Here is a 24,504-nt window from a genome sequence, read left to right as displayed (position 1 = left end):
GCACTAGCATTAGCATAGCATTAGCATAGCACTAGCCTACACCTTTGCTATTGTCTAACACCGCGGTATACGGTATTAGCGCCCAACCCTATTGTGCTTTTGTGGAAAGTGTTCAAGCAGGTTCGCAGAAAGCAGCAATTCAAATGAATTTCAAGCACTCTTGTGAATAACTGCCATGAATAACCTCACAGTGGCTTCCTCTATATATTAGTCACCTCAGCATACGGTTGTATTGTTGTTCATATTCATTACACTGAAAGTTTCAGTCTGGATGTCAACTGGAGAAATGCTCAATCCCCCACAGCTCTCGTCATGTGGTTCAGTCAGACTAGTGTGTGTGTGTGTGTGTGTGTGTGTGTGTGTGTGTGTGTGTGTGTGTGAGAGTGTGTGTGTGAGTGAGTACTGTGTACTACTGTATACTGTGTATGTGTGAGTACTGTGTACTACTGTATACTGTGTATGTGTGAGTATTGTGTACTACTGTATACTGTGTATGTGTGAGTATTGTGTACTACTGTATACTGTGTATGTGTGTGTATTGTGTACTACTGTATACTCAAAAAAATATGTGTGTGTGTGTGTGTATGTGTGTGTGTGTGTGTGTGTGTGTGTGTGTGTGTGTGTGTGTGTGTGTGTGTGTGAGTGTGTGGGCACTGATGCCTAGCGATGGCGCTGATATGCAAAGAGAGTGATGCCAATCACTGAGAAACATTTCATTGACGAGAGTGAGAGAGGGAGGGATGGAGGGATGGAGGGAGGGAGAAAGGGCTGTCCAGACTGTAGGCATCAGAGAGGAACAGACAAAGAGTGATGGCTGAGCATTTACATTTACATTTTTGGCATTTAGCAGACACCTTATTTATATTTAGTGACTTACAATCAATACATTTGACTAAGTAAGTGAATCATCAATCCACCAGGCGTATCAGGAAGAGTAATCTAAGTTCAGGCCTTGGGCCATTGGCAGTCGTCATTCTACAGTAGAAGACAGAAGATTTTGACACAGGAGAAACAGTATAGGGGGTAGTAGATGTCTCAGGAGGGACGGTACAGGGGGATAGTAGATGTCTCAGGAGGGACAGTACAGGGGGGTAGTATATGTCTCAGGAGGGACAGTACAGGGGGGTAGTAGATGTCTCAGGAGGGACAGTACAGGGGGGTAGTAGATGTCTCAGGAGAAACAGTACAGGGGTAGTAGATGTGTCAGGAGAAACAGTACAGGGGGGTAGTAGATGTGTCAGGAGAAACAGTACAGGGGGGTAGTAGATGTCTCAGGAGGGACAGTACAGGGGGGTAGTAGATGTCTCAGGAGGGACAGTACAGGGGGGTAGTAGATGTCTCAGGAGGGACAGTACAGGGGGGTAGTAGATGTCTCAGGAGGGACAGTACAGGGGGGTAGTAGATGTCTCAGGAGGGACAGTACAGGGGGGTAGTAGATGTCTCAGGAGGGACAGTACAGGGGGGTAGTAGATGTCTCAGGAGAAACAGTACAGGGGTAGTAGATGTGTCAGGAGAAACAGTACAGGGGGGTAGTAGATGTCTCAGGAGGGACAGTACAGGGGGGTAGTAGATGTCTCAGGAGGGACAGTACAGGGGGGTAGTAGATGTCTCAGGAGGGACAGTACAGGGGGGTAGTAGATGTCTCAGGAGGGACAGTACAGGGGGGTAGTAGATGTCTCAGGAGGGACAGTACAGGGGGGTAGTAGATGTCTCAGGAGGGACAGTACAGGGGTAGTAGATGTGTCAGGAGAAACAGTACAGGGGGGTAGTAGATGTCTCAGGAGGGACAGTACAGGGGTAGTAGATGTCTCAGGAGGGACAGTACAGGGGGGTAGTAGATGTCTCAGGAGGGACAGTACAGGGGTAGTCGATGTTATATGAGAAACAGTACAGGGGGGTAGTAAATGCCTCAGGACAAACAGAGGAGGGGGGTAGTATGTGTATGTATGTATGTGTATAGTAGTAGGCTAGCTGGTGTACAGTGGAGGCCACGCAGGGCTGACAGAGAGCAACGGGAGGACAATGGTCACAGCGAGGGTGTTGGTCTCTTTGTGAGAGGCCCTATTGAGCCCAGCGCTCTCTAGAACATGCTGAAACGCCCAGCGTAGTGTTTCAAAAACACTGCAGAATCTAGGCTTCATCTCTCTCCCTAAAACAAACAGAGACCCCCACATAAACACGTAGTACTCTAGTCTATGAGAATATAGATGTCCTCTGCACCAACAACAGCAAGTCAATTTCCTGTATGTGCGAATATACTTGTATATATCAGGGTTCCTACCTGGGTTCAGGGTTCCTAGAAGTTTCAACAAGTTTCAACAACAAATCTCCACGTAAATAGATGTGGTCAAACTGATTTCCTTGCAGTATCTAATTTTTAAGACCTAGCACCTCATTTTTAGCCCAAATAACTGAAATTTGACCTTTTTAGGCCTTATAAGTTGGATTGCTGGTTTTTAGACTTAACAGCTTTTTAAGACCAGTGCGGGAACCCTGATATATATAAATACAAATATTCCTGATCCTGATAATAAGAGATACTGGGCCTGATGACAATAATTCTGCAATGAAGTGGCTTTGAAGTTTTACGTTTTTGTGACCAAGCAAGAAGTCCGTCTCACAGAAGAAAAAAAAAAAGAAATACACAGACGAGCCAAAACATTATGACCACTGACTATTGACGATGACTGGCAGGTGGTCATAATGTGTTGGCTCATCGGTGTAGACGGTGATGCTTGAAGGTATGTGAACCTCTTGTGCAATCATAGATTTTATTTTGTTTTTACCATGAAATCTTTATTTAATCAGAACCAGTCATTTTTATCTGACCTGAGAAATGAGTGAAGGTGATAAAAAAGACTGGTTCTGATTAAATAAAGAGTTCATGGTAAAAACAAAAAAGATCTACGATTGCACAAGGGGTTCGCATACTTTCAAGCATCACTGTATGTATGTATGTATGTATATATATATATATATATATATATCCCTGTATATATATAGACACAGTGCCCTCCACAATTATTGGCACCCCTGGTAAAGATGAGTAAAAAGGGATCTAAAGATGTAAACTTTTGGTGAATTGGCTTAATGTCATACTGAAAAGAATTTGAAACATCCAATCTTTAATTGAAGTAAATTTATTCTGAGAAAAACAACCTCCCTTTGCCAATAAAACACCACTGAGTCTTCTCCTGTCACATCTAATAAGGTTGGAGAATACAGAGCAAAGAATCTGAGACCGTTCCTCTTTACAGAATCTCTCTATCATCCAGGGTCGTAGGTCCTCTCTTCTCTCCTCTTCAGCTCAGCCCACAGGTTTTCAATGGGGTTTCGGTCAGGGGACTGAGATGGCCATGGTTCCGTGAACCATTATTGTGGTGATTTGGTTGGAAGTATTTTTTGGATCATTGTCCTGCCAGAAGATCCAATGACGACCCAGTTTTAGTTTCCAGGCAGAGGCAGCCAGATTCAGATTTAAAATGTCCTGGTATTTCATGGAGTTCATGATGCCATGTAGCCTAACCAGGTGGAAAAACAGGCCGAAAACTTCACGGAACCTACACCATACTCAGATTTACATTTACATTTTACACTTACATTTACGGCATTTAGCAGACGCCTTTGTCCAAATAAAAACTAGTGCTTGGTCGAGATAAAACAACATTAAAACATAGGATATAACCCCTGACAAAATAAAGTGTATTATAAAACAGACAGGAGGAAGGGAAAGCAGGAGGGACAGCTAAGGTGCAGGTGAAGAGGTGGGTCTTCAGTCTACGATGGAGGACAGGACAGGACAAACTCTGCAGTCGTGACATTGGTGGGAAGGTCGTTCCACCAGCGAGGTGCCAGGACGGTGAAAAGCTGTGACCGGGCAGCGCAACCGCTGCAGCCACGCAGAGGCGGTGGTGGTGCCAGTCGGCCAGCAGAGGTGGAGGAGCGGAGTGAACGGGCAGGTGTATGGAGGTGGAGGAGCGGAGTGAACGGGCAGGTGTATGGAGGTAGAGGAGAGGAGGACACCTGTGTGACCACTTAGGCAACATGAGGAGCCCTGTGCCCCCCCCTCGGCCAGAGAGTCTAGGGGAATGAGAGGATGAGTAGGCATCAGAGAAGGCTGCCGGAGTCGCTGTGTTTTTCGGTGTGATCCAGGTCATGACACAGGCCTGGGTTTCCGTTAACCGGTAATTACCGGTCTTTGTCCGGTAAATTCTGTTGAAGTCCGGCATATCTAAACCTCTTCGGTCATAATGTCCGGTGAAAATAATTCCCTCTAAGCACAATTTGAATACAATTTGCTAAAATTAAATTGTCACATATTCTGATTCCTTCTATATTAAAAAAGACAAATATATAGGCTATTTCTTTTATTTTATTATTAATGTGTAGGCTAGCCTATGCGATGAACAAACAGCGGTAATAAGCGGTTGCCAGATGGGATTGACAATTTACAGCCTAAGCCTATAACCACTAAATCCATTCGGCGGTAACCCGCCCCATCTGGCAACCCTGTCAACAGCGCGACTCGCGCGAGTAGTTTGTGGTTTGCTACGGAGAGTGTATCTTTCAGGAGTAGTTGTGAGGGAGAAATTCGTCAGTTAATTTAGTTTGATCTAGTCTAAATAAAACGATTGCAGTGACCAGAGTCAAGGTTACTGTTCTGCGTGTTTTGGATGTGCTAGAGCACAGTGAATGACCACCGAGGGCCGTGAGATGCGGCTAGTAAAGACGCTAGCCATCTCAACCCCGTTCACTGTTTGAGCCTGCAGTGCCTGTTCCAGCCCTGAGTCGGGAGATTCAGAGTACAACATTCCTCTGGCTACCTCTTCTACTCCTGGCTACCTCTTCTACTCCCCCTGGCTACCTCTTCTACTCCGGGAGTTTCCATTGAACTTTCCTCCTCTACATTCGTCCATCTACACGTGCGCTACTATCGACAACCTGGGCTACTGGTACCATTAGATTAGGATTGATTAGATTATATTAGGTTGACAATACCACACTAAATTTGAGTTTGGGATATCAATGTTATATATTTGTGTATGTTTTATCTGTATGTATTAAATGTTATAATTGTTCCACATTTGAGACTTGTCTTCCCCCCTCAGTTATTCAGTCATCATTTTAGTTAAATGTAGTCTATCTATAGTGATTACATAGAGTTTAATTTGTGCCACTAAGGTGAAAAATAGTCCACAGGTGTGTATCCCCCGATATATCCTCCTCATTCTCATACTCCCGAGTCCGAATATGTATAATTTGACAGGCAGCTAAACTTAATGCCTTCCCAACCAGCGAGACGTGGTTATAGAAAGTACGTTGTTTTATTGAAGAAAAGGGTAAAACTGGAAAGAGAAAATAGAAAACTCACATTACTGTCGTGAATCCCAAACAATTTAACAGACTTCAGACTCCACGTAATGTGGAGGACTTAACAGACTGTGGAGTCCGTTCATTGATCAATGCAGTCCGTTCAAATAGGCATCAAAAGCTAAAGCTATGGCATAGCGCACGCGAATCATGAAAGCCTATATTATTATATAGCTTGCATCTAATCGTATCGGATGAGAAATAGACATGAAATGGCATATATAGGCAACACAACAGCTAATCACCGCGACAAACACCTATATTATATTTTAATATGATGACCGAAATTTCTCCCGTTTGTCCAGTACATTGAAATCTTCCCGGACACGTTGACCGGCACCAATTTTTTGCTACCGGAAACCCTGACACAGGCATAAGCGTGTTCAAGGTGTTCAAGGTGTCCAAACAGCTCAAGGTGTTCAAGGTGTTCAAGGTGTCCAAACAGCTCAAGGTGTTCAAGGTGTCCAAACAGCTTGTTAATACTAAAGACAGCGGGCAGAAAAATGTAACACCCAAAACAACAGTAAATTGCAGCAATACCGTCTGGTCAAACACAAAAGTTAAGTATTCAATTAAAGGTTGGATGTCCGGATTTTGTTCAGTGTTCAAGCTAGAAAGGTGAACTTTTTATAACTATTTTTACTCATCTTTACCAGGGGTGTCAATAATTGTGGAGTATGTATGTATGTAGGTTTGCAAAGAGTCTGAAACTTTCCGGTAAATTTTTCCATGGGAAGTTAAGCCCGGGAATTTTAACAGTGAACCTTTTTGTGAGGTACACATTAGCCAATTCTAGGTCTTGTGGCATATTTTGGTTAAACTATCCCCAATTCAATGGAATTGCAATGCACTCTTCCATCACATGTACAGCTGATTCTCAAGATCTTGCAAACCAATGAGATGCTATTGAGTGCCAAAAGCACCTTTGTAGCCTACACTACTACACTGTCTGAGCCTACACTACTACACACACTACTACACACACGACTACACTGTCTGAGCCAAGGACTACATGCTTTCTGGTAAGTTAGAGTCAGGGTTAGGATGGATCATTTGTGATCATTCAATATTCCCTTTCTTTTGTTGTTCAGTGGAATCATCCCATGTGAAGAGTCAATTCGTAAAGTTCAATTGGTAACTAAATAGCTTTTTTTCATTTCTACTGGACAGATTGAATAATTTGCAATTATATCTACTTAATATGATAAGGTAAAAGGCTTATGTTTCTGTCTCCATATAATATGGTAAATATAGCCAATCCATTTCAGTGTTTCCTCCAGGACTTTTCACATTAGTGGCGGAGTGGTCGTCTTTCGCGCGTGTTTTTTTTTTCCGAGTGCACGCGCATAAAACGTGTGCGCGCGAAAACAAATATAAATTCTTAAATAGCGGTTAAGTCATTAAACCCGAGCAGGTGATTTTATATAGAAGGTGATCAAATACCAATATTGTTATGTACGACAGTATGTCATTGTTGCACTTTACGACGTCACGTTCTGTACGTCCGTTAGAGCTTTACGACCTGTGTGTGTGTGTTGTCAGAATGAATGGCACTTGACAGTAAACGGAGCTCAGTTTGTATACCTGTGTGGATCTACATTTATTAGCATAACACAAACATAATAAATTAGATAGAACAACCCTGTTCGTTAATGCTTGAGTTCATGTTCATGTTCGCACTGTTACTGTGTTGTGTGCCAATGCACCCCTGTGATTGGTGGAGGTCACGGGGGGGGGCGGGTGCTGTGTGTGTTGTTGACACCGTTGGGAGAGAGAGCTCCGGTGAACTAAGAAAGTTGTGTATCAGATAGTTTACAATTAAACGCACAGATTACATGAGAGAAGCTATCTGTCATCATTTCAACCACTGTCCAAGTGGGGACGTTACAATACTTTTGGTTTAGAACGAAACGTTAGCCGCTAGCAGCGTTTTTAGCAGTCACCATTCTTGAGCAAAACACTGATACAAACAAACATTCAAATACTCGTGTCGTCTTGATTTTTTTCCCGATTTCAATGTATGTCGCATCATTTGAAAGCTTACCATCTGTAGTTTCAGACTATGTAAACGAAAAATTACGTAAGCAAATGGCTATTATTTATCTGGTATAGATACCACTTCTGCGCCGAATGTACCGCCGCCGGCACAAATCCGCACCCGACATTGTAATTACCGTAATTTCTAAACGGTTTGTGCTATCGAAAAAATTCCAACTGTCCCTGAAAGCTGAGATGTTGCACTTCAACCAACATATAGGGTATTACGGTAAAATGTGACGTGACGACATTCTCAGAGTCAGTTTACTCACAGTGATTGGCGGAGCGTTCAGGGACACATGCTTTTTTTCTGTTCTCCGGTCATAATAACTCGCTGCCTTTCTGCACAGCCTGAATCAAAGTGGACTGTCTGAATCAATTAGTGGCGGAGGAAATTCGTTCGTGGCGGCCCGCCACCAATAAATGCATATAGAGGAAACACTGCATTTAAATGGTATTAATATTAATTTGCATATATTCCCATGGGAAGTTACCACTTCAGAAAATTCCCCAAAATGTGCAACCCAAAATATATACTGTATATGTCAGTGTTTCCCCTAGGTTTGCTGCCTTGGGGGGGTGGCATGGACCGTGGGGGTAAGACCCTGCCTCATACCAGCGTCATGTCCAGGGGGTGTACTAACTTGTACATTAAGCCGCCTCACGCTACGGAAACAGGAGATAGGCTCCTGCCCTATGGGCCATTAGGCTCCAGAACCATCGGTTCTCAAGACTACTTACTTATGCGGTCTTGACTACCTGTCCACTTTCTCACCTGGTTCTTGCTCTCTCTCTCTCTGGTGTGCCGACACCATCCTGCTCTGTCTCCTTCTCTCCCTCCCTATCCTCCTCTCTCCCTTTTGCTGTCAACCAAAAGGTAAACAAAACAGCCAGAGTATTTATAATCTAATAAGAGGCATAAATTGATCCATATCAATTTATAACATAATTATAATTGAATATTGGATTGCTGTGGGCAATGCAGTCAGATAATGTCATTTTGACTTTACTCTCTCACCTGAAAAAAAAATCCTATGTCCAACTATAAAAAACGGACATTTCCAATGCTTCAATCAACTGTCCATGTACTGTAAATATGCCATTATGGTATTACCATGAAGCCCAACTCTAGCAGAATAAGAAAGATAGTATATCTACTTTAAGTAAAATAATAAAGTGCCTCCAGTTAGCAAGTGTGCAAGGAGACTAGCTCATCTCATCACCTCTGAGCTAGCTAGCTTGCTAGTTCTTTGACACTATTTACACTATGGAACTATAGTCAGACACTTTCTAGTCACGATAATAACGACCAATTTGAACCAACTTTCTCTGCTGCCACGATTAGTCGACTAGTCGCGACGACGTCGATTACCACAATCGTCGCCGACATATTTAGTAATCGACGTCGTCGCATGTTTTTTTGGAGCTGAAATAAGCAAAACAAAAAATTGCCCCTAGCACCAGGGGAGCCCCCCCTCCCAAATTTCGTTGTTTGGTACCTGTACTATATCAATGACAATAAAGACCATTCATTTCATTCGATAAGCATTCGTTTTTCTTCCCTGAAGCTGCCACTGGCTAGCGTCTTCCAGTGTCTTTGATGTACATGCGCAGTGTCGGTCATCCGGGGCACACGTGACTTCCCCGGAAAAACAAACAGAGAAATGTCTTCCCGTCCTCGTACCTCTAAAGTGTGGGAGCATTTCAACCACAACGTTGAAAAAAAGAATGTAAAATGTAAAATTTGCAAAGCTGAACTCGCTTATCATGGCAGCACGTCTATGATGCGCGAGCATCTAAAAAGGAAGCACGTTGTGGCAGATGACGAGGAAGACGATGGCTCGTCTCGGTAAGCTAGTTAGCTTGTTATTGGCTAACGATATCGTTACGTTAAAAGCCTTCTTACATTATTTTACGTTGTCATCAAAGCGATACTTGTCAAATAGCTAAAAATGTTGTCTTAACGTTACAGTGCTAAGAAGGCGCGTTCTACTATGAGATGAGTGAAGCAAAGCAAAACTTTTGTACTCTGTACAAGTATTTATTTTTGTTTTTGTATTCTTTTGGTTGCCTAGTGCCTAGCCTACCTCATTTTACTCAGCAGTTTGCACCCTCTACTACTCTTTACATTACATTACATGCAAGTGATGCCAGAAATACATCTGCAAAGTTCATTAAAATATCTATTTTTGAGTGAACAATCATTTTAATTGTCTTTATTTTTAGTTAGCACATGCCTACAACAACAACTAACAACTTCAAGCTAAATGTAGAAGCTGATTTAGAAGATGATAGCTAAATAAGAGCGATTGAGTAATTGTGCGATAAGCTGTAATTTATGATCCGATTAGTCGACTAATCGTTAAAATAATCGGTGACTAGTCGACTATGAAAATAATCGTTTGTGGCAGCCCTAGTCAGAACACTCAGCAATTATATTTGCTAATGTTTCAACTTGCTTACTTTCAATCTGCAGACATCACAGCCGGCAAAAACTCTCGCGTCTCGCGCGCACACTTGCGCAAAATCTTGTATTATTCTCCAGCGCTGGCACAGCGCGAAGTGTGGAGATAGGTCTGGCTATGCGAGACTATGGCGGACTAACGTTACCAACGAGCCTATGGGCTTGCCACTCGCCAGATTCGGGTTGGGTGCGTTTAAAAAAAGCGGGTATTTTAGCCTGCTTGTCAGATGTTTGGTGTCTCCGTCCGTAATAATTCCTCTTTCTTGGGGGGGCGGGGGGTTCCGTTGGGAGGGCGGCCCCCCCCCCCAAGGCAATGGTAGGGGAAACACTGGATGTCATAGTGACATTTTAGTCAAATAAAAAATTCTCTACAGAGCCGTGTTAGCAAGGTTTTCTATTACTAGTGGGAGGAGCAGCCACCAGTCCCAGAGAGGAAGAGACAGTGAGTCTCTCGAACGCTAAATAATACAGGGTTCCTACAAGTTTCAACATGTCAAATTTAAGACCTTTTTAGACCTTGTTTTTTTACCTCTTTGAATAGAAATTTAGACCTATTCGTGACACCATGTGATAGCTTTTTGTCATCCTCGAGGTGATGAAATTAGGGATTTCACTGCCATACAACAAAAAAGGAAGCGAATTGGCATAACTGAAACGTGGGACCTTTTTAGGCCTTATAAATTGGATTACTGGATTTTAGACTTTAAGGCTTTATAAGACCAGCGCGGGAAACCTGTAATAATAACCTGTAACAAAAATCGTAGTCAAGATCCATCACTATTCATTCACTGTCACTATTCACCATCACCTGTTGGCTTTCCTATCCCTTGACTCATAGGCACAGCAGCACTGCAGGGAAAGTGCAAGTTTTGCAAATCTACAGGTGCATCTAACCACTGCATGGCCTTTGCTGCCGGCTTGCTTTGAGTGGCTGCCAGGTCCAGAACAGAGATGAGCTAATTATAGCCCTAACCCCATCAACACACACTCAGACACAGAGAGAGAGAGAGAGAGAGAGAGAGAGAGAGAGAGAGAGGGAGAGAGGGGGGAGAGAGGGGGGGGGAGAGAGAGAGAGAGAGAGGGGGGGGGGGGGGGGGGGGAAAGATAGAGACAGAGAAGAGAGAGAGTGAGAGACAAAGAGAGAGAGAGAGAGAGAGAGAAAGAGAGAGGGAGATAAGAGAGAGAGGGGGAGAAGAGAGAGGAGAGAGAGAGAGAGGGGAAGAGAGAGAGAGACTAAATGATGCAGTCTCACTGACAGCTGGTAGGACAACTCGGCAGTGACAGTATGTTGTTGACTGCACCGTCCCAAACAAGACTAAAACATAACAGTGGTGACACCAATAACAACAGCGCTACCACCCAGGTGTAATAACAAGTTGTTATTAACTACTCAGTAGTTACATAAGATGTTACCAGTGCATAAGCTCTGCCAGCAAACTTGCCATGAGCAGGTAGCACATTCTGGAGAGCAAGAATAATGCACCATGTGTTTACCTACAGCAGTATGGCCAGTAGGGTGACTAAAGTCCTATTCATACGGGACTAGTATTATCTGGGGACCTCTGGTCATTTTAATAATTACAGAGGTCGTCTGTGTTCTTAATCCCCTCAGCCATATCCGTAAAAATGTCAGTAAAAATTCCAACTAGCAAATTACCTACCATAATTCGTGGACGTCCTGTGATAATACTTATGCCGTGCGAATCGACATGTCAGTGATTTGGGGTGAGTATGTTTTCTCCCGCCCCTTTTTTCTACCACGTGTTCGAGAACTATCCAATGGCCTGTTGCGCTCGTTATTCATGAAGTGGATGTTACACAGATCAATGACATCGCTGCACGAAACACATACGTCGGGGGGTAATCATTTATAAATTATAGGGATGTCCCGATCCCACTTTTTCACTACCGATACCGATACCGATACCTGGGCTTCGGGTATCTGCGATACCGATACCGATACCGATCCGATATTTGTATAAATGTTTTGACCCCTGAATAATAACAAATACCTCCCCAGTATATAGTCCACACCAACAACAGTTAAATTAAAGACTGCCAGCCTTTATTAAAGCAACAAATGCGACGTGTTGTGGATTGGAACTACGGATCATAAGCTTTCAAATGATGTGTCATACATTGAAATCCGAAAAAATATGAAGTTAGAGTCATTTGAATGTTGTTAGACGTCAGGCACATATAGGGTTAACCTCTTTGTAATGAAACCGGAAGCACACAGCGCTATGCGCATTTTAAGCGCATATAGGACTCGCGTGAAGCATTTCTGCGACACACGTTTCTGTTCACTGTTTTCATTCCCTCATCGCTTATACACATAAGTTTGACTGCGCATGACAGTAGGATCGGATCGGAGCTTTTTTTTTTTCTGGTGCGATCCGCGATCCAGCATTCAGGTCCAATATCGCGGCGATATCCGATATCAGTATCGGAACATCCCTAATAAATTACATGAGGTCCGGATAGGGCTTTAATGTCCACATACATTTGTGACAGCTTAAATCATGTCCCTGTCCTATCGTGCTGATACCTTGCCGTGGTGGGGCAGCTTGTGTGCTTCTATGACTCTGAGAGCTATACCGGCCGGGGTTTACACCCCTGGCAGGTTCAACCAAGCCGGGCAGGTTTCAGAGGAGGGGCCAGACGAAAAGCAGCACCTGGTCCTCCAGGTTGGGGGTTGGGCGTGGGGCCAACAACCCCATCCCGTAGAAAACATCCGTTACAAAAACGTCGACGACAGAACAGACCTCAGCCATGGAAGAAGAAGGATCCTCAATGAGAGGACACATGACGCTGTGTGATGAAAGCTGTCAAGTCACAGAAGTCACAGAGCCGAAACCCCTTCTGTCAACCAGAGACATACGAATTGGAACATGGAACGTCAGGACCTTGTATGAGACCGGAAAAACCATACAAGTAGCAGCAGAAATGAAGAGGTACAAACTAGATCTTTTAGGAATTAGTGAGTCACGATGGACACAATCTGGACAACAAAGACTGCAGACAGAAGAGCTGCTACTCTACTCTGGGCACGAAGAAGACAAAGCCCCTCACACTGAGGGGGTTGGCCTTTTGCTATCAACAACAGCAAAGAAAGCACTGATTGGATGGGAGGCACATGGATCAAGAATTATAACAGCCACCTTCAGAACCAAGAAAAGGAAAATCAAGTTGAACGTGATACAATGCTATGCACCAACCAATGACAGCGACGATGGAAAAAAGGATGATTTCTACAACAGACTGCAGAGCATCCTGGATCAACAAAAAGGAAAAGACATCAACATTCTCATGGGGGACTTCAATGCAAAGATTGGCAGAGACAACACAGGCTTCGAAAAAGTGATGGGAAAGCATGGCCTAGGAGAAATGAATGAGAATGGAGAGAGATTTGTGGACACCTGTGCCCTGAACAACCTGGTTATCGGAGGAAGCGTCTTCCCACATAAGAGGATCCACAAGGCAACCTGGGTATCACCGGATGGAGTGACCGAGAACCAGATAGACCACTTCTGCATAACCAGCAAGTTCAGGAGATCACTACAGGACCTGCGAGTAAGGCGAGGAGCAGACATAGCATAAGACCACCACCTACTAAGCGCTATGCTCAAGTTGAAATTGAAGAAGCACTGGATGGAAACAACATCAAAGAAACAGAAATTCAATGTCCACCTCTTAAAAGACACACAGACAAGAGAAGTGTTCACACTGAAGCTGAAGAACAGATATCAAGCCTTGCAAGATCTAAGCAGTGACGAAGACCAGCAAGACCAATGGGAAAGGATAAGGGAAACCCTCATAACAACATGTAAGGAAGTGATTGGAATAAAGAAGAGAAACCATAAAGAGTGGATATCAGCAGAAACACTACGCAACAAGAAAGGAGACAGAAAAAGACAGAAGTTAACAACAGCCGAACAAGGGCAACCAAGGTAAAAGCCCAAAGCGAGTACACTGAGGCAAACAGAAAGGTCAAAAGAAATGCCAAGAAGGACAAGCGAAACTACATCGACAACCTGGCCAGGGCTTGACATTAAGCTTTTTCAGGTACTTGTCCTTCGGACAAGTGAACTTATCTTTTACTTGTCCTAGAGCTCAAGTTACTTGTCCAAATCCAAAGATTTTGAAAAAGCAATAATATGAATAATAATATATTATACTCTCACCGGCCACTTCATTAGGTACACCTTTTCAACTGCTTGTTAACGCAAATACCTAATCAGCCAATCATGTGGCAGCAACTCAATGCATTTAGGCAGGTAGACATGGTCAAGACGATCTGCTGAAGTTCAAACCAGCATCAGAATGGGAAATAAAGGTGATTTAAGTGACTTTGAACCTGGCATGGTTGTTGGTGCCAGACGGGCTGTTGTTGCGTGATATTATAGTGTCAATATGGACCAAAATCTCTGAGGAATGTTTCCAGCACCTTGTTGAATCTATGCCACGAAGAATTAAGGCAGTTCTGAAGGCAAAAGAGGGGGTCCAACCCCAAGGTGTGCCTAATGAAGTGGCCAGTGAGTGTATGTGTATGCAAATAACACATTTGACTACTATTGATTTGATAATGATGTATCCTTAATTTTCTAATGTATTCATTAAACAATATTTTGTAATTATTTAAAAACGTAGGGGTAATCAGTGATTACCCTAACCTTAACCCTTTTAGATTAAGATTGGCCACAAAAGGGATGAATATCTAGGAATATTTACAAAAAATGTTTGTAACTACAGTCCCTCCCCAATGGAAGCAATCGTATTTGCTAGCCTTTGGATAGTATCCTATATTCAAATTGAGAAATCTATCATTAGTGTCATTCTGAAGTTCGTATTGCGATGTGCTGGTCTTAAAACTTCAAACCTAAAATATACGATCGCATCGAACTACATGAAAATAAGCGAATATGCGCATGTTCACGTGAATGGCACTAGTGACAGGAGACCCACAACACTATGGCTGTGTTCGTAAACTCGCTCTGGAATCTGATCAGCACTCATGGAATGCCTTTTGTCCAATCAAATTACTTGGTCTCTTTATGACATTGAACGCAGTGTGCGCTCTGGCGCTCTGAGCGAATTTCCGAACTATGACGATAACGAACTACGAGAGACTGAAATAGCGAGAATGAGGCGCGGCATCGCTTTGCTTGCTATTTTTTTTTACTATTCAGATCGGAAGGAGGAATTCATGTTTGCAGATATTAATACATATTGATTTGTTTTTTTGTTTTGACTTGTCCATCGGACAACTGCAGGAGGAAGTCCACTTGTCCAAACATAAAATGTACTTGTCCCGGACAAGCGGACAAGCCTTAATGTCGAGCCCTGCTGGCTAAAGAAGCAGAAGAGGCAGCAGCAAAAGGAAACATGAAGGAACTGTATGACACCACCAAGAAACTGTCCGGAAAGTTCAGCAGACCAGAACGACCAATCAAAAACAAGGAAGGAAAGACTATCACAAGACTGGACCAACAGCAAGAGGGATGGGCAGAGTATTTTGAAGAACTCCTGAATAGACCGACACAACATAACCCCCCGGACATTCAACCTGCGGAGACTGACAGTCATCAACTGTGGAAAGCCCAGCAAGCAGGAAATCCAACAGGCCATTGCACAACTAAAGAATAGTAAGGCAGCAGGACCAGACAACATCCCTGCCGAGGCACTGAAGGCAGACATAGACACCTCGGTAGAGATGCTACACCCCCTGTTCGAGAAGATATGGGAGGAAGAGGAAGGGCCAACAGATTGGAAAGAAGGCTACTTGGTCAAAATACCTAAGAAAGGAGACCTCAGCCAATGCCACAACTACAGAGGAATCATGCTTTTATCAGTGCCAGGAAAAATCTTCAACAGAATCCTCCTCGAGCGAATAAAGAAAGTGGTGGATCCGCAGCTAAGAGACCAGCAGGCAGGCTTCCGACCCAATAGATCATGTGTAGACCAGATTGCAACCCTCCGAATCATAGTTGAGCAATCATTGGAATGGAACTCTCCATTATACATCAACTTTGTAGACTACGAGAAGGCATTTGACAGTCTCCACAGAAACACCCTCTGGAAATTGCTTCGACACTACGGAATACCAGAAAAGCTTGTCAACATCATGAGGAACTCCTATGAAGGAATGACCTGCAGAGTCATACACAGCGGGCAGCTCACACAAAGCTTCCAAGTGAAGACCGGAGTAAGGCAAGGCGGTATACTGTCCCCCTTCCTCTTCCTCCTGGCCATCGACTGGATATTGAAGACCACAACGGCACAGAGGAGAAACGGGATCCAGTGGACACTCACAACACAACTGGACGACCTAGACTTCGCAGACGACCTTGCCCTACTATCCCACAGTCGACAACAGATGCAGGAGAAGACGAACATACTGGCAGACACCTCAACACAACTAAGCCTCAACATCCACCAAGCAAAGACCAAAATACTAAAGATCAACACAAACAACGAAGACCCAGTAAACCTGGAGGGAACAGCACTCAAGGAAGTAGAATCCTTCACCTACCTAGGTAGCATCATAGACAAGAAGGGTGGCACGGAGGCAGATGTCAGAGCAAGAATCAGCAAGGCAAGGGCCTCATACATCCAACTAAAGAACATCTGGAGCTCCAAGGTAATCAGTCAGCGGACAAAGATCAGACTCTTCAAATCCAACGTCAAGCCAGTACTCCTATACGGATCAGAGACGTGGAGGACAACCAAGATCACAATGACTAGAGTGCAGTCATTCATCAACAGATGCCTGAGGCGGATCCTGAACATCCACTGGCCAGATACTAGGGGTGTAACGGATCACCTAACTCACGGATCGGATCCTGTCACGGTTTTTGAGTCACGGAACGGATCATTTTTCGGATCAACACAAAACATGTTTGTTTTTATAAAAACTGCTTTTTCTTTGAATTCTGTAAAAACACCCCTTTTACTATGTGACAAAAACCAACAACATTCAAGATGTCAAAACTGGTAATATATACATATATATATATATATATAACATATTCTACACTCAAACATTACATAATTATACTGAAATACACTCAATTTAAATGATAGGAGAGAGGGAGGAGGCGCCTGGTTGCAGCAGTCAGTCACTGGGCTCTTTAAAGCAGACAAATAAACATGTTTTATGCCACTTTTAACTAAATAATAAAGTGAACCCTTATTTTGAAAAATGCCTACATTATCAGAAGTTGTCGAGCTACCTTTTTCGTGCCTCCCGTCATAGTTGACAGAGAAGCCAAAGTGCTCCCATACATGGGATTTAAATGGCGAGGGAGGCATTTCGAGTTCTTCTCCGCCGAACAACGTAACTAGCACTCGCCATGATACACGTGGGCCGTGTTCGTAAATTCGCTTTGAGAGCGCCGGAGCGCACACTGGGTCCGACGTCATAAAGGGACCAAGTAATTTGATTGGACAAGAGGCGTTCCTTGAACGCTGATCAGATTCCAGAGCGGATTTACGAACGCAGCCTTGTTGTTGTGGATTCCCAGCTTCACGTGTAGTGAGCAAACAACGGATTCTTTTTCTTTCGCATTATCAACCTATTATTGCGCTTTAGAGTAAAACAAAGCCCGCAACTGTCGCGTCTATCTTTTCATGGCAACTCTACATTGTGATTTACAAGAGATATTAACTAATATTAAGTAATATTATTACTTGTTAACATTTTGCAATTGATCCGTGGTACACATGTGTGCCGAACCGTGGAGGGCGATCCGTACGGATCACGGATCACAGCCCTACCAGATACCATCAGTAACAACGATCTCTGGCAGAGAACGGGCGAACAACCAGTGGAAGAACAAATCAAGAGAAGAAGGTGGGGATGGATCGGCCACACACTACGCAAACCAAACACCAGCACCACCAGACAGGCCCTTAGATGGAACCCCCAAGGCAAAAGGAAGAGAGGCCGGCCCAAGAACACCTGGCGCAGGGACTTGGAGACAGACATCACACAGAGTGGACACATGGAAACAGCTGGAAAGCAAAGCACAGGACAGAGGACCCTGGCGAACTGTTGTCGACGGCCTATGCTCCTCCAAAAGGAGTGATAGGCGTAAGTAAGTAAGTAAATCATGTCCAATGTGCTGCTGAGGAACCTGTATAACTTAGCAAGTCTATGAGCAAATCTCTCGTCCCTGGAGATGCCATGATACACTATTCACCATCTCTATTCACCACCACTATTCACCATCACCATTCATCATTACTATTCACCACCACTATTCACCATCATCATCACCATCACTAAAAACACTTGACATTACCAACATTCAGACCTACAACTGCAAAACAGCTTAGGGGAGTGGAAAAGCATGGAAATGTGTATTTTGAGTGATCAATCAATCGAGCGATCGATCCATCAATCAATCAATCAATCAGTGTGTGACGAATCCCTTCTGTGCCTGCTGAGGTGTGAACTTACCACTAAATCCCAGTTGTTGAGTTCTAGCAGAGTGATGGCTTCAGCTATGTTGTCGATGCCAGTGCAAGCCTAGGAGAGAGACAGGGGAACAGGTGAACTACATGGGACAAACAGTGAACTGAACAATATTAGGCAAACTGAATGTTTTTGGTAGACTTGTTAGTTAAAACGATGAGTGTGCCTAACCGATATTGATACTTAATGACATCATAGCCTGCCAGGTTTGAAGTACACTGCACTTAATTTGGCTCAGTTAGAGACTGATGTTGGAACTAGAAATTACATGGTAATTTAAAAAAATGTACATGGTAATTACATGGTAAGATGGTCACAACCACCTATGTGTATATGATCAGTTACACACAGTGTCTGATGCAAATCGCAGGTTTTAATAATTGAGATGTAGTGACTGGCTGGCCTACTTGTATGTTTACGTTGCACAACCTAAGCTCACGTTAAATAATTGACATTCGTTTACTAACGTGCTGTTTTCGAGGGAGTTCTGATAACAATGCCTGAGTGTTCAGCTAGATAATCAATGGCACGTATATCTGTCGTCATGGTGTCAGCCTAAAGAAAGCTTGTTTTCATTCTGTCACTAGTACTAGCAGCACTGCCATTTGGCCTTGTTGTTCCATTTCAAAGAGCGCTAGATGGCCGGTGGAGAAAATATATGTCAAGTTCCCTCAAGCACGTTGTTGTAGCATTGTTGTTGTGTGCCACCGCACAACCAAATGTTTCGCCAGCCGTTGATACACAACAAACAGACAGACAGACTCTTGTCAGCCAGTGACGTAGAGACGGACAGACTCTTGTCAGCACTAGGGGTGCAACGGTTCTCGGTTTTTTTACGGACGGTACGGTTTGCGTTCCACGGCTCAATTCACTAGTGAACCGTGACGGTTTTCGGTTTATGCTGCGATTTGGCTGCGTTCGTAAATTAGCTCTGAGAGCGCCGCAACAGTTTGAGGAAGCCCCGGATTCCTACAAGTCTGCGGTGTGGGGTCATTCAGCTTTTCCCGTTGAATACGACAATAAGGGGGGGGGAACAGTGGACAGAAATATTACTGTCTGCAAGCTCTGCTTAAAGCGTGTGCCATATGCAAATGGTTGCACCTCTAACATGAACCAGCATATTCGCCGCTACCACTCAACGATAACACTGACTGGGAGCAGGAAAGCCAGTCAGGTAGCGTCAGTGAGCAGACAGCAGTCTCTCTCTGATGCGTTCGGACAGACGTACACTACCACTTCAGAGAAACACAAAAAAATAACCAATGCAGTGGGGATGTTCATTGCAAAGGATTTGCAGCCCTTTTCGGTGGTTGGAGATTTGGGTTTTCGAAATCTGATAAAAACTCTCGAGCCCCGTTACAGTGTCCCCTCCCGTACATCATTCAGCACCAAAATAATCCCCGGTATTTACCAAACAACGCGCAGAGGCATTGAAGACGATTTGGCAAAAACTTTGCACTGACTACGGAGGGTTGTACCTCCCGGGCAACGGAGAGTTACCTCACTGTCACGGTCCACTACATGTCACCGGATTGTGAGATGAAGAGCGCAGTACTGCAAACTCGTCCACTATACGAAAGCCATACCAGCGCGCACCTGGCAGAGGAACTAACAAATGCAGTGACTGAGTGGAAGTTGGAGAGGCCAAACATAACAATTCCCGTAACAACAGACAACGCAGCAAATATCGTAAATGCGATCCATGAAGCTGGTGGACTGGGGCCACAGATCGGCTGCTTTGCGCACGTCGTAAATCTCGCCGCCAAGAAGGCAGTGGCAATAACCCCGGTGTCCCGCCTCCTGGGTAAGATCAGACATGCAGTCACTTTCTTCCACAAAAGCACCACAGCCCACCATATTCTGACAATTAAACAAGATATGTTAGACTTACCAAAACACAAATTAATCCACGATGTCGCAACTCGTTGGAATACAACACATGACATGTTGGAACGCTATGTGGAAAGTGTTACTTTTGTAGTGTGAACTTGTTTTCCTCCTGTTTGTATACGGGCTACCAGCTGTCAAGGCTAAAGTGCACTTTTACTTTCGAAAGTGTTTATTTATTTTTGGACATTTGAAAGTGTTTTTTGTTTATATACAATGATATATACATTATATACATAACATATACATGTGTATGTTAAAGTTCCATATTATGTATAAGCAAAATAAAGTAAAGTAACAGTTTGTAAATAAATAGTAGCATTTGTTTCTGAACCGAACCGTACCGAAAACCGTGACCCAAAATACCGAACCGTACCGAACCGTGGGCCAACTGAACCGTTGCACCCCTAGTCAGCACAGTGACGCAGAGACAGACAGACTCTTGTCAGCCAGTGACGTACAGACAGACAGACTCTTCGTGAGCTTAGAATGATAAGGTTCTATCTCCGTTTAGGGCGGTTCAGAGATATTGAGCGTCAAAGTTTTTACATTCCATTATGTTTTGTGAGATGGAACCTTTGTATTTTATTAATTACTAACTCAAAAATGTAAACATTTTAAAAATAACACCACACAGGCATATATATAAATATAAACAATAATGTAAATATAAAAAATAATAAACACCTAATGGATCAGATTATGTAAAAAACTCAATTTTGACAGAAATGGAGATAGAACCTTATAATTCTAACGTCACGTCTTGTCAGCCAGTGACGTACACAGACAGACTCTTGTCAGCCAGTGTGACGTACAGACAGACTCTTGTCAGCCAGTGTGACTACAGACAGACAGACTCTTGTGACGTCTCAGTGACGTACAGACAGACAGACTCTTGTGACGTCTCAGTGACGTACAGACAGACAGACTCTTGTGACGTCTCAGTGACGTACAGACAGACAGACTCTTGTCTGACGTCACAGTGACGTTGAGCAGTTACAGGACCAGTTAAACCCTAGTCATGGTGGTGACCAAGCAGGTTAGCTAGCTGACATCAACAGCCCTGGCTCTGGTTCATTATTGCCCACCGTGTCAGTGAAGCATATCCATCATTTATACACACTTATGGCATAAGTTATGCTCTGATGTTTCCCAACGCGTGTGTCTCTCAGCTGAATTCTGAATTCGTTGTTTCCCAAGCTGCTAAGCTAGCTAGTTAGCAAGCTAACAATGTAAATAGCTAGCAGCGAGCTAACTAGCTGGCTAGCTTCTACCCACTGCTGCTGTGTTAAAACGCAGTAATATCGTCGGGTGTTGCTAGGTAAGTTTAGGGTGTCAGTTGGATAATAGCAACAACAATACACATGTGTTAAAACATTCAACCGTGTAATGTTAGTGAGCTATCTAGCTGCTGATACTTGGCCCAAAACATCTCGTATCAGCGCTGTCAATGTCAGTAGCCAAGCAGCTAACAGCTAGCTAACGTTACTAATGTTTACTAATGTTTAGTGTCAGCTGAAGGGGGCTGTTGCCATGAACCTTACTGGTTACATGAAGTGAAGTTTAACTAACTAAATGTGTTATTGTTCAGAGAAAGAGACATTCCCACCTGAAAGTCAGCCAGGATCATCTCTCTGTCCATGTTGCTCTCACTGTCGGAGGCCATCGCTGTGACTGACTAAGGGCTGCGTTCGTAAAACCGCTCTGGTAATCTGATCAGCACTCATAGAACGCCTCTTGGCCAATCAAATGACTTGGTCCCCTTTATGACGTCGAACCCAGTGTGCGCTCCGGCGCTCTCGGAACGGATTGACGAACGCTAGCCTAAACAACGCTATTCTTCTGCCGCTTGCTGCTATGATATGGGGGGTGACGAGCCAGCTAGGAGATCATGTAAACATGTTTTATAGATCTGTCAATGTGTGCTCGATGTGTAAACGCCGCAGTTTGTGACGGATCTACAGCTCTAATAAATCTCAATGTAATTTTAGAGCGACTTTTTGTTATATCTGTACTCAGAGCTCATCCCATTGCTTTACGGCAGGATCGCAAAGGGGGGGTCTGTTCAGTGCTGAATTCCAAATCGGCCCCTAGCCCCTATCCCCTAGTCACTCATCTAAAGAAGGTTTGGATAGGTATAAGCAATATTTAAAAAAAAAAACAGTTCTACCAAACCTATCATAGGGCAAGATGCCGCATTTTAGCATACCATATTGCTTCTACCTATCCAATCCTCTCAGATCTCTAGTGCTAAATGAATAGAGGCTAGTAAAGGAGGAATTTGGAATTCAGCATTTGCTGTATTTGAGAACGTCGTAGGTAAAAGTTTACTGAGCCTATAGAATAGGCCTACACGCATGTCTGGGTGCTTTGTGCATGACCTTCTGTGCCTTGTCTTTACTCAGAGTGTAGGCCTGTATAATGGAATAATAATGTATATGATGTGTTCAATCTCCCCAAATTGTCCCATGTCACCCCCCTCCTTCGCACACTTCACTGGCTCCCGGCAGCAGCTTGCTCGCCTACCAGGCAGCAAAGGGAACAGCCCCACCCTACTTGCAAGCGATGGTCAGCCCCCAAACACCTGCCCGATCACTCAGTCCTTCCACCTCTACTGCCCCTTTTCCACCACGGCAATGTGAGGTCCGGTTCGGAGCGGTGCCTAATAATAATAATAATAATAATAATAATAATAATAATAATAATAATAATAATGATAATAATAGACTTATATAGGGCTTTTCTAGACACTCAAAGACGCTTTACAAACTGAAATAATCGAGTTGTAATAATAAAAAGAAACCAAAAATAAATAAAAGAAAGTATAGGGGCCTAATTAAGGTAGTGCTGGGGACACATGGGAAGGGGAGGGGGAGAGGGTTAACTGGTGAAGGCAAGCTTGAAGAGGTGGGTTTTGAGGGCCTGTTTAAATGTTGGGAGGGTGTTGGCCTGTCTGATGTGATTGGGGAGGGCGCTCCAGAGGGACGGGGCTGCGGCTGAAAAGGCCCTATCACCCCAGGTCCGGAGCTTGGTCCTGGTGGTCTTGAGGGTGGTTTGGTCGTCAAACCTGAGGCAGTTTTGATCGAACCAGTTCTTTTCATTTCGACAGCAAAAGGAACTGGTTCCACAGTGGCACCCAGAAGCATTGTTAGGACAACATTTGGGCTTAGGTCACGTTTCGTCGACGAGGCAGGGGGGAGGGGTATTGTTTGAGTTTTTGGTTGGGGCTTGCGCTAAATCGGTGGCGATGCAGTAGATGGGGGGGGGGGAAATCCAGGATCCGGACATCAGGACATTCAACATTTGGGGCTGGATCCTCAACATTTGGGGCTGGACCCTCAACATTTGGGACTGGACCCTCAACATTTGGGGCTGGACCCTCAACATTTGGGGCTAGACCCTCAACATTTGGGGCTAGAGCCGCGGATACCCAGGCCTAACGACGTGACTGGTGGCACCAACATTTGGCTGGGCTAGAACCAAGAACCGCTTACGTCAGGGGATGTGGGCGGGATTATCATGACCAACGACCAATCGAAACCAGTGTAATCGATGCTAGGTAGCTAGCTATATCGACCGAGCGAGCTAGCTTACAACAAAGGCTAACATTAACATCTTAATTTCAGTGTTAATAATAATCAAAACGTGTTAGGTAATTAATTACCTTTCTTCTCGAACGTTATCGCCATCCATAGAAATCGCGACAAGCAGCACGATAAAGGCGTCTGCAAAATGCCCAAAATGTAAATGTATAAGCCTACTCATCAGTGGAGGCTGGTGGAGGTAGAAATCGGAGGACGGGCTCGTTGTAATGCATGGAATGAAGAATGGTGTCAAACTCGTTCCTCGTTCCCTTCCCTGCATTACAATGAGCCCGTCCTCCGATTTCTACCTCCATCACCCTCCACTGGCACTGCTGCAGAGCCACTGGGTCACATACACAGCTTGGTTGCAGCCCTCTGGTTAGTGAGGATAGGGGAGTCCTCTGGTCCAAGACTCTGGCCTGCTTCTTTGGCGCTTTTCCATTTGTCGGCCTGGGTCGGGTCGCTTCTTTAGCTACCCATCGAGGGCAGGAACCTTTTTTGAGACCCGGAACCTTTTTGCCAGGCTGTGTGTGACGTATGACGCTGCACACCGTTGATTGGTCAATGGAAATCGTCATCCCATGTTCATAGATTTCTTCGCTAACCGCCATCTTTAAATACCACATTCGCTCTTGGAAAATGTCACTACAGTTTCTGTAATAGCTTATTAATAAAGATTCGAAAAA

General features: G+C 44.1%; 1 protein-coding gene across 1 annotated transcript in view; it reads right to left on the bottom strand.

Annotated features, from left to right (window-relative positions):
* faf1 (Fas (TNFRSF6) associated factor 1) overlaps window positions 1-21,900 on the bottom strand; it is a gene marked incomplete at its 5' end in the record, with an annotated part of 131,764 nt that extends 109,864 nt beyond the window's left edge. Inside the window, 2 exons of the mRNA XM_080547517.1 lie at window positions 18,333-18,401; window positions 21,844-21,900. Of these exons, the coding sequence (XP_080403643.1) occupies window positions 18,333-18,401; window positions 21,844-21,900 (126 nt within the window). The remainder of the gene's footprint in view (window positions 1-18,332; window positions 18,402-21,843) is intronic.
* Window positions 21,901-24,504: the final 2,604 nt, after the last annotated feature.

The sequence above is a fragment of the Nansenia antarctica genome (genome assembly GCF_963989245.1).
Source record: "Nansenia antarctica genome assembly, chromosome: 17".
Classification (NCBI taxonomy): Eukaryota; Metazoa; Chordata; class Actinopteri; order Argentiniformes; family Microstomatidae; genus Nansenia; species Nansenia antarctica.
The sequence above is the reverse complement of the archived record's forward strand: the minus strand, read 5'-3'. Positions and strand labels throughout refer to the sequence as shown.